The following is an 11,309-nucleotide window of genomic DNA, read 5'->3' as shown; positions in this document are numbered from 1 at the left end:
CCCCGTACCTTGTTAATTCCAATCAGGGAAACGAACCAATGCGTCTTGTATTGATGAAAGTAAAGAATGCTATCAGTGTGCATCCAATCAATTTTTAAGACAGATGGGGACTTATTTCAGCGGTATATTTCAGCGCCGTCATGTAATATACTGGGAATATGCATGTATGTCAGAAAACAGGAATTTGTTTGATATTTCTTTTCTACAAAAGATCTTTATCGAATTGGGATTTCAAAAATATCTATCGAATAGGGTCTCGAGCTCTTGTAAACATGTCATGTTATTTTTTTGTATATTTATTTAAATATCTATTTATTTGTATAATTGTTATTTCGTTTTGTTTATTTATTTATTTATTTATTCATCATTTATTTATTTGATTATTTGTATAATCATTTATATCTTTTTGTTTATTTATTTATCTATTTATTTTACGCAGTTTTTATTTCCGGTATTAATCATCACTAGGTATAAACAAAGGTGGTATTGGGTGTGTTTACATCATGTCGCCTCTTTGATAAAGGTAATATTGACTTATAAAATCACAATAAAACTTTGTTTGCTACTAATGTCCCTGGTTATCTCTAAAAGTCATCAGTCGTATATCCCCCGGCCGTACGGCCATCACGACCACCTGTTGTCCGGAGACAACACCTCACTAACTACACCCTTGACCAGCGGTCAGCGCGCGAGCGATGGACGCGCTTCTTACCTTCATATTTTTGGTATTATTATCCGCTGTTTCGTCATCTTTCGGTAAGTACGTTTTAAATTTTTACATAAAAAATATCTATTTTTCTGCTTGTATGAAAGTCTGGTTGTTTAAAACCCATCATCATTTGACAAAACAAGCTATACTTACATGTCCATTGTTTTAGCTGCTAAAGATGGACGTAGTGTTATACTTTTACATAAAACATGAGGGTGGGCGCGCGCGCACGAAAAGAGATTTACTAGATTGTGTAGTTTTACTAAAAGTAGTTTTTTTAATTATTTGTGTATGAATCATAGATATTTTAAAAATTGAAAAATATATATATACTATCTGAGTCGCCGTCAGGTAATATACCGGGAACATGCATGGATGTCAGAAAACAGGAATTTGTTTGATATTTCTTTTCTACAAAAATGTGTTATGTATCAATTCATCTTCAGTGTATTCATTTATTGCAAAAATGTTTTAAATAAATTTGAAACATCAAACTTAACGAAATTTGTAAATCAAGGGCGATAATTGACTTCCACTGCAAAAGCAATTATTACTTTTGCTTTGGACACAATTTTCTAATTCAATAATAATAAAGAAATGAATATTGTATATTTTTATTAACTTCAATTCGTTTTCATATATTGGTTTTTATTTTACTCATTGATTCAATAAATGAACAAATTAAACAAGGAGTGAACAACTCATTGACAAATGGACTGAATAAATGAATGAACGAATGAATGAATGAACGAATGAATGAACGAATTAACTAACAAACGAACGGATGAATTAATGAATAATGAATTAACATACTTGTTGTATAATTTATATCTTATGCTTATCGTCATATTCATTGTATTCAATTGCAATCAACTTTTAAATTAAATTCATCTCTTTAACATGAGTAGTCGACACAGATATATAAATATTTTCTATGGTTTTATAATGGTGGTATTTAAGACAAATGCTTTATACTTTAGTCATGTATGGCCATTATAATTCATCACGCCATTAACGCGCGTATCTATGGAAACTGATTTTAGATGCGCACGGACTTAAGAGACCAATGATCAATGATAACGGAAATGACCGCTGGTCAGTGTGATCAGTATGGGAGATAGGCGGGACTGGTAGTTGACCGCTGGCTATCCTTTACTATACCATGTAAAACAAAACTAACCATGACAATGACAGTTATTTTATTCACATAAACATACAAACAGTTGATCCCCTCAAATCGATAAATGCACATACCAGAGCTATGTCAAGAAGTATTATATCACTTTCTGAATTTCAGAGTGTCTTTGACGTCGCTTATTAAATAGTCAAAATGAAGACAATATTGTATGCAGTTGTATAACTCGAAAATATACTTTTTTATAATACCAGGAAAACGTTAAATAAATCCTAGGGTAAAACACAGGCATTATTAAACAATTTTGATTGATTCATTGACTGTTTGCTTCATTGATTGTTTGATAACTGTTATTCATTCATTCATTCCCGTTCTTTCGTTCTCTTGGAAGTACATTTCTTTACTTCAATACTACCAGAATATGAATGTTACTGGCGAAGCAAAGAAATGTGGTTTTAAAACAAACTAAAACAAAATTTCCGTTTGCTTGCAGTTAATTTAGCCTTAAAGAAACCTACCCTTCAAACGGAGTTGGAAGGCTCTATTGATTCAAAGTATGGAAGCTGTAAAAAAAGTCATGCTAATGACGGAGTACTATACATTCCCGGAAACGGCCCTCAGTGGAATTGCGCATGTGCAGCAAACGCAAGCAACACTTTTCCCATGTGGCAAGTGGACCTGTTAGAGGATTCAATTATAACAAAAATGACTGTGAATGTTATTGCATATAGTAAGTACCTTTTATCATCTTACATTGATTAATGTATATTGTAACCATATTGGGAAATCACGAGTGATATAAGTACGTTGTGTAGTACAGATTGATTTTCATTGGCTCACACTTACTCTCACCACGCCGTGATTGGTTGCTAAAGCAGCAGTCTGTGCATCTGGAACAACGCGTATTTCCATGATAATACCCGATAAGTTCCGATTGTTTGTCTGTAATGTAAACACTCTATAAGGTACAAATACGAATATAATCGAAAATCAAATATGATTAATTAAATGTTTCTAAAGGATTACAATGTATACTGAACTACAAAAATATTTCTGTTCTGTACCCGTTTTATTTGAAATGCTCCGAAACGAACAGAAAACACCTGAGGACCTTGAGAACATTGTTGACCACAAAAAAGCAACATCGTGTAGAATGTTTGTCTACTTCATACCCCAATCCCTCAACTTGAATCCAAATGCATGACTGATTAATAGTAAAATTAAAATGTGTTGTACAATAGCCATCTTATCTTTAAGGAACACAATTAACAGGACGTCTTACATTAAATGAACACGATAGGTTTAACTTAGATAAATCAAAATCAAAGTTCATTTTTTTAATTCAATTGTAAATTTACATCACTGAATTTGAAAACATACTGAATATTCGAAAGGCGATTGAGCTCACTTTCGTAAACTAAAAAGGTTTTTTCGCATTATAATGCGAACCTTATGCGCAATTACGCGAGACTAACGCGTTTTTACAATATAACTAAACGTTTCTTTCTCGTAATAACGTATGCCTTTCGTGCAATAACGCTTAAGTTTCGAATAATAACAAAAACAGGACATATTGTAGGTAAACATTATTGAGGTAAGGTTTAACCTTGGTTGAAACAAGAAAAAATAAACTGAAGTTTTATTCGGAAGAAAGATGTTTGATGGAACTTGGCTAAGCCCTTAAGGTATTTGACTTTGTTACCAAGTTTTAAAAATATTTGTTTTAGCATTTGTTAGTTATTACACAGAAACTGCAGAAAAATGACATTTGTAGTAAATTAAAGGGCCATAACTCTAATAAATAACATCCGCTGAAAGAGTTGATCGAATCTAGCCAGGCACTTAAGGCATTCAATCTTTTTACCAAGTTTGAAGAAAATCAGTTAATATTTATTACAGTTATTGTACAGAAGTGGCAGAAACTAACTTTTTTTTATTTAAGCAAAGGGCCATAACTCCGCTAAATAAGGTTCGTTGATAGTCGCGATCGAACTTGGCCGAGTCCTTAAGGCATTTATTTAATCTTGTTACTAAGTTTGAAGAAAATCGGTTTACATTTGTTACACTTATTGCACGGAAATGGCAGAAAAAGACGTTTTTAGTAATTCAAAGGGCCATAACTCCGCTAAATAAGGTCCATCGACAATCGCGATCGAACTTGGCCGAGCCCTGAAGGCATTTAACCTTGTCACCAAGTTTGAAGAAAATCGATACAGTTATTGCACGGGAATGACGTGTTACAGACAGACGGACAGACAGACAGACAGACAGACAGACGGACGGACAGACAGACAGACGGACAAACCAAAATTAATATCCCCCGCTGGGAGAAAGCGTTGGATAAATATGTTTTGGTCTACCAAAGTGAAGCCAGCCGTCTTTCGTACCAATAATGATGAAATGTTTTTTGGAGAGAACATTCTTAAAAAATGAGTTCTCTGTTTTTTTAGTTTTACTGGAGGGTACAAAAGTGTACGTATCGAACTCGGCAACTGATTATAGACAAGGCAAGCTTTGTTATCACCATCAAACAGACAAGGACCTCGGGAGAACCATATCGTTTGATTGTCTCACCAGGGGGCGCTACGTCACTTTCGTAGACGAGGTTTCACACGTGCCCGGGAAGAAAGGCTTGATTTCGATTATTTTATGTGAATTACAGGTTTATGGTTAGTATGATATAAAACAATTCGGTGACTTTTTGTAAGAATAAGATTTTTGGTTATATATGTGTGCGAAAGTACGAATAAGTTTACTGCGATAGATCTAGAATGCCAATAGTGCGGGAAATCCTTACGGAAATTTCGGAGTACGTATATCTGTTTTTAAGGATTCTAATTTTAAAACTCCATTTGAGAAACAGAAAACATTTTATGTTTATGGAATTGCTTGGGTTTTTTCAATCTCTGTAATTTCGTTCACAGTCTAGATCATAACTGTTTTACATTGTAGATAATATAATATTTTTTGGATGTACGAAGTACGAAGAGATAAATTGTGAAAACGGCTATTCATTTTACACTAAATTATACTACACTGATAGAAAATTAACCGATAAGAGGTCATGTGATGACATTTGCGCCAGTAAAACAAATTATAGCTTACTTAGAATTGAAAGGGACAATAGCCACGATACTGTCAAGGTACATATCGTTCAATCAACTTGTCCCAAATGTTATTATCATCAACCTACATGTATTTTTATAACGCATAAACTGTCGAAAACTGAAAAAAAATCACTACAGATCGATACACTTTAATTCATGGAAACATAATGATGAATTAAAGATGAGCAATACATTACGGAAAATGGGGAAAATTGATATACCCCGTTATTGTATTTCAGGATGTGGTAATGGGACATGGGGAGATAACTGTGATCAGTCTTGTCCTGATTATTGTAAAGACGGGATGTGTTTCCCCGAGAATGGCACCTGCTGGTCTGGGTGTGAGGAACTGGGCACGACGGGCGAGCTCTGTAACGAAAGTAAGTAGTACACATAACCAGCAAACTAAAGTAGACTAAAAACATACCATTTAAATGCTTATTTTTATTTAAGTTGGAGAGGTTGGCTCAACAGAATCATTTTAATTTCCATAAATGACAATTATCATCTTATTTTGAAAACAATTAAATACTCCTTATCATTTTGTCTTATTCTACACGCATTGATATATTAATTCTCTTTTTGTCAATCTATATATTTACATTTGTTTTGTTGTTGGTTTCGTTCCTTTTGCTTTGCTTCTTTGACCAAAATTCTAAGATTTTCTGTACCCATCGACATTTTGTTACATTCTGTTGATGGGAACTAATGTAAAGAATACGTACAATTACTAGGATTTGCTAACCTCTCATTTATGTTTAAGTATTTACTTTCGTATCCGTTCTATATTAAAGTTAATGTAAATCTGTTAAACACCAGCCCTACCGAAAACGATAACTACTGACCACCTGGTCAATCTAAAGATCGGCGTCAGTAATCTAGAGTACAGACGGTACCAACAAAAATCTGTTAAAGTCGGTACCGACTGGAATGTACATTGACTCCTTTATCCTCAACATTGTTATGTGTTTATAAACTATGAACCAGAAGACTAAGAAATGAAAAAATGTGTCTCAATTTCCGTATGTTATACTCCTGTTCAGAATAGATTATCAGTACGCTTTTACAAAATCTTAGCCGTGAAGGATATCTTTTCATAACATCGATATCAATCTTGTATGTTGGAGTTGCTTTGATAATGTCTTTCCCACACATATTAATAAGAAACGTAGTTTACATAATATTGTTTCCATCGTTTTCAAGCTGGTTTCAAAAAAGAACAATTATTTCCATTAAGATTGTTACCCTTGATTTCAGCTTGTGCCAATGGGACGTTCGGACAGGACTGCCAGAGTGACTGCCACTGTGAGAACGGTGACTCGTGTGATAACGTAACAGGACAGTGTCCTTCTGGTATATGTAGTGTGGGCTGGGACGGTACCAACTGTAGCTTACGTAAGTAGAATTTATATAAGGCCGAATGAAACTTGTTTTATAGTTCATTTTTACAATTCTCTGGATCGAAGTTCATTCCTCTCAATATGTTTATTAATTCAGCACTCAATATGCCTATAAAATATGGCCCCTTAAGTGAAAAAAATACCTAACATAAGACGAAGATTGAGAGACTGAAGCAGTTCATTACAATGCATATACCATGCATGTTTAGAATGGAAATCTGTAGAATTCCGTGTTACTTTTATCTATCAATGGCTTTCAATTAGTAACATATCTCCTGAAAATTCTCTTTGTTATCTGCATTATATATATAAATAAAACTAATTTTAGTTGCAATCGTAGTGGATATTTTTAATTTTTTTTAAGTAATTAATGCCAAATATTTTACCGTAAGCGTCCTAGAGATTTCAAGTGGGTTGGTTTTTTTTAATTCCAGCCTGCCCCAACGGAACTTTCGGACGTTTATGTAACCAAAGTTGTCGATGCGCTGATGGAACCTGTGATCCCATCAATGGAAGTTGTCCCGGAGACCTCTGTGGACGCGGACGTGTAGGGCCTACATGTAGTGAAGGTAAGAGCATACGTGCCAACTTCTAGAGAAGCCAAAGAGTGAAATAGCCCACTAAGAGTTTGATCGGCGCCTATTTTGCGACTTCAACAATACTTTTATGTACGTACTGCAGAAACAATTTTAAATTGATAAATGTATATTTCCATAATATGGATTGTTTCATGTTTTCTAATGTTTCCCAGCGTCCACCTACATACCGTGCAGTAGTTGACTAGGTGGCCTTAAGAGCGAAATGAACCTGAATTGTTATATATGTAATTACACAGGGAATTTTGCATTCGTTTGTTATTATATATATATGTAACATTAGGTAATGTAATATCAATTCAGACATTTTAATAATTTGATCAATTATCAGAACGTTTTGAGGCAAAATTCTATTTTTGCTTTTTTTTCTCGTGCTATTCATAGTGATAGTGTTAGAATCAAAAGACATATCTTCAAATGAATTATCTGTTTCTATAGCCTGAATTTGTTTGAACCGCATTGTACAGGTTGTCTGAGTGGAACTTTCGGATTTGGCTGCAGCGAAATCTGTCCACACTGTGTACAGGAAAGCTGCGAGGCGGAGTATGGTGTCTGTAATTTGAGAAGTTGTAAGATAGGATGGTCTACAAAATACTGTAATGAAAGTAAGACGATTTTTATTTATATTCTTCATACACAATACCTGTTTAAGTGTCTTTACTTTAAACCATGCCATTGTAGTAGATATAGTTTTTTATAGTATAGTTTTTTTTCTGACGGTTCGACTCACCTCGAAATGCTTTGGTTTGTGTGGATTTATGTAGCCTTTCAAGCCAAACGCATTTCTTTCAGACAAATGACAGCTTGTTGATGTTTTATTATTGTTACAAGAAGATTAATAGATAAAATCCATACTCACAAAACAGAATGTTTGGAATAAATTGAAACATCATAGAAAGATACAAAATGGTGCATACAATGGGTGAATATACTTTGAGAGTGAAGTCTTGTAAGACGACTTATCACATTCCTTTTGTAGGTTGCCCCAAAGACAGTTTCGGATTGGACTGTTTCGAGTCATGTTACTGTAAGAATGGTACATGTGACCCTATTACTGGTACCTGTCAGAATAACCTGTGTCGGGACGGCTGGCTAGGGCCTACCTGCAGTAAAGGTAATGCAAATTGTCCTTTAGCCAAGCATAAACCAAGGCCCAAATTTACAGGAATTCCTTTTTTGATTTACAGGTTAACGGGTAACACACATGTATTCTCAATACTTTTGGTTTAATTGGTATACTATATTTCAAGGAGGATAACACATTTCCACTTTTTAATAAAGGTACATCAGTAAAGATAATTGTCTAAAAGGCATATCTAACAATCAGTTGTTTTTAACAGTGATACCAATGAGTTAACGCAAAGAGGTTTGTCTAACTCATAGGACCAACCATTTCACAAAAACGAAAGAAGAAAACAACAACAACAACAACAAAAACAAAAATACCAATTCGTAAACGCAAAGAGGGTCTGTCTGACTCAAATGACCAACATTTTCACAAAAAGAAAGCAGAAAACAGAAATAAGGTTAGAAAAAAAAAGAAAACCTAAAATTAGTAAGATTTTAAGGTAGTTCTAATAAGAATGTGTCTTTGCATTGTAATAGCTTGTGACACTGGGAGGTTTGGACGAGACTGCTTGCAAACATGTAACTGTAACAATAACCCCTGTGATAACGAAAATGGAACATGTCTCTGTCCCGCTGGACGAACAGGACTAACTTGTGCCGATGGTAAGTAAACACGAACGAGCATCGGTGTATTTATAAATACACATATTGTAGGTCAAACATATAGATACTTTCACGATAGACCTTTGCTGAGGTCAGAAAAGATATAATACTAATCTATGATAATCAAATTCCAAACGAGGTAAAGACAATATTAAATCCAATGATAAATGTTGGAAGTCTTTGATCAGTAAGTGCTCAAGAATATCTTGAAAATTGTAATACTAACTATCAATAGGTTTGTTTTGATATTGACCAAGGAATGTGTGTACTAATTTTGGTATCTTCAGAGCTCTCAGTCGATGAGTTATTGACGATAAGGCTTATTTCTACTATATACAGAACCAGACATAACGCAATATAACTCAATTAACTAACTTTTTGCAGTTATTTCTGCGTCTAAAAGATTTAAATATTGATTTTGAAAACCTACAAATAGACATATTCTTAGCGTTTGATAGCAAAATTAATAAAGTCTAACTTTGTAAACACAGCGACCATTTTCACTTGTGATGTTAATAGGCTGTTCCAAAGGGACCTTTGGGCCTGATTGTGCGCAGATGTGCTACTGTGGGGGAGGGGACTGTGACCCTTTTACCGGACTGTGTTACTCAGATGGGCCATGTGATCCGGGTTGGAAGGGATTAACCTGCAGTGAACGTAAGTACATGTATCTATCCCCTCTTCTGATAAATAATTCATTTTTGCTTGTGATGAGCATTTTTATTGGCTTTAAATTAATTTTATCAACCCTTAAAGTAAAAAATAGCATCGGCGGTGATAACGTAATTATTTCATAAACAAAAGAGCCAAGTGATTATCTTTAGTAAATTTTAAGTATAAGAATTAATGTGAATAGACATTTAATGATATGGAGTTATAAAAAATATATAAGTGTACTTTCCTCAAAAACTGCTTAACGGTTGATTTAGAGTACACTCAGATTTTTGTGTTATATCTCGATATCATAAAAAATCTATTGAATTTAATCCTTAGATAATACTTCGGCAAATGATAGGACATTTGAGGACCTTTGTATTGTTAAAGTATTACAATTCCGAAAACATTTTTTGAAAACGTAAATCTTCTGAAAAAAGTGCGGGTTTTTTTTTATATGTTTCGTAAATAATTTAAATCGTTGATGGCGACATAGTGGAAAATAAAACTCTGATCGAAATTATAGTATTTGCTTTCTCTTATTGCATGCTGTAGCTTGTGAAGCTGAACGTTTTGGTCAGAATTGTTCCAAAGAATGTCACTGTTTAAATGGATCATGTGACCACATAAACGGCACGTGTCCGGTCAGCGCTGATTGTCAGGATGGCTGGACTGGTCCGAATTGTAACAAAGGTACTGACCTATCTTCTATTATTATTTTTTCTTTTCAGACAAATAATCGTCACTGCATCATAGTGCCATACCAATATATGTAGAATGCAAAGTGGTTTTGTGACCATAATTGAATAAAGGGTTAAATTCGTATAAAATGACATACCGTAGCTTGTGCAAAATTAATATAACAATGGATAATGTAAATATTGATAGGTGGATACATCACAAGAAGTATTCCATAAATATTATATTATATGACACTGATGAAAGAATAATGTTAAATAGTTTTCTTATACGAATTGTGTTTGATACTCACGTCACAGAACTAAACTCTAGTTATACTTTTTTATCCTAGTCTGTGCGAATGGAACATTTGGTACACAATGCAATGAAACGTGCGATAACTGTCTCAATGGAGGATGTGATCCCAAAAACGGAAGTTGTTATTCCGGAGCATGCGCGCCTGGATGGCAAACGGATCTCTGTAACATACGTATGTCAAACGAAAGTGGCAAAGTTTGCCAACACCAGTAACACGTGAATGCTTTCAAACGAAAAATTTGATAGAAAAAAAAACCCAACTCAAATTCGTTATGCTATTATTTTTGCTAGTTTTAAAATGATACTGAAAGATAACACCAAAAATGAAAGAACGGTATCAGAAAGAAACAAACCACCAGAATACAGCAGTCTCCAAATGTACTGTTTAGACTTCTCTAATGCATTTTCTACAAAATTGTTTAAATGTTTTCGTCATTGAAGCATAAGTTAGACAATGTTATGATAAAATTCTAACGAACGATTCAAATATCCATAATTATGGTTATGGTATACGCAATGAACAGAGTACGTGATAACAATAAAGAGTAATAACACTCGTGAAACACTAAAATAATGATATGGCAAATGGTTCACTTCTTGTTTTCATAGCATGCGACAGTGGCACTTTTGGGAATAACTGTAGCGAGAAATGCTACTGTGAATCTAACACGTGTGATCCTGTCAACGGGACATGTGGTGATGGGCTATGTCAAAGTGGATGGCAAGGCGTTACCTGTAGCCAAGGTGAGTCGTTGTCTTCTAATGGTAACAAAGTGTGTCCAATTGTCACTTCGGAAAGAACCAAAGTACCATTAAGAACATTTGAACTTTTTAAAGGTTTTTAAAGTTATATGAGCCGTATTTGTCACACTCACGAATCAATATAAGCTTTCATTATGTTATTCATTACCAAAAGTTAGTAACATTTTAAAAATTACCGTATTTTCAATGCTCTGTTTTTAATTTTACAAGTACAAATAA

At 34.1% G+C, this 11,309-nt stretch overlaps 1 protein-coding gene across 2 annotated transcripts in view; it reads left to right on the top strand.

The window, feature by feature from the left end:
* Positions 1 to 650: 650 nt before the first annotated feature.
* LOC138325438 (multiple epidermal growth factor-like domains protein 6) overlaps positions 651 to 11,309 on the top strand; it is a 28,797-nt gene continuing 18,138 nt past the window's right edge. For both annotated transcript variants that reach the window (XM_069271113.1, XM_069271112.1), the window contains exons 1-13: positions 651 to 756; positions 2,338 to 2,574; positions 4,295 to 4,513; positions 5,191 to 5,331; positions 6,209 to 6,346; positions 6,786 to 6,920; positions 7,415 to 7,552; positions 7,927 to 8,061; positions 8,553 to 8,678; positions 9,198 to 9,335; positions 9,888 to 10,025; positions 10,363 to 10,500; positions 10,938 to 11,072. In XM_069271113.1, coding sequence (XP_069127214.1) covers positions 696 to 756; positions 2,338 to 2,574; positions 4,295 to 4,513; positions 5,191 to 5,331; positions 6,209 to 6,346; positions 6,786 to 6,920; positions 7,415 to 7,552; positions 7,927 to 8,061; positions 8,553 to 8,678; positions 9,198 to 9,335; positions 9,888 to 10,025; positions 10,363 to 10,500; positions 10,938 to 11,072 — 1,879 coding nt within the window. In that variant the 5' untranslated portion in view covers positions 651 to 695. The remainder of the gene's footprint in view (positions 757 to 2,337; positions 2,575 to 4,294; positions 4,514 to 5,190; positions 5,332 to 6,208; positions 6,347 to 6,785; positions 6,921 to 7,414; positions 7,553 to 7,926; positions 8,062 to 8,552; positions 8,679 to 9,197; positions 9,336 to 9,887; positions 10,026 to 10,362; positions 10,501 to 10,937; positions 11,073 to 11,309) is intronic.

This window comes from Argopecten irradians, chromosome 6, assembly GCF_041381155.1.
Source record: "Argopecten irradians isolate NY chromosome 6, Ai_NY, whole genome shotgun sequence".
Classification (NCBI taxonomy): Eukaryota; Metazoa; Mollusca; class Bivalvia; order Pectinida; family Pectinidae; genus Argopecten; species Argopecten irradians.
The sequence above is the reverse complement of the archived record's forward strand: the minus strand, read 5'-3'. Positions and strand labels throughout refer to the sequence as shown.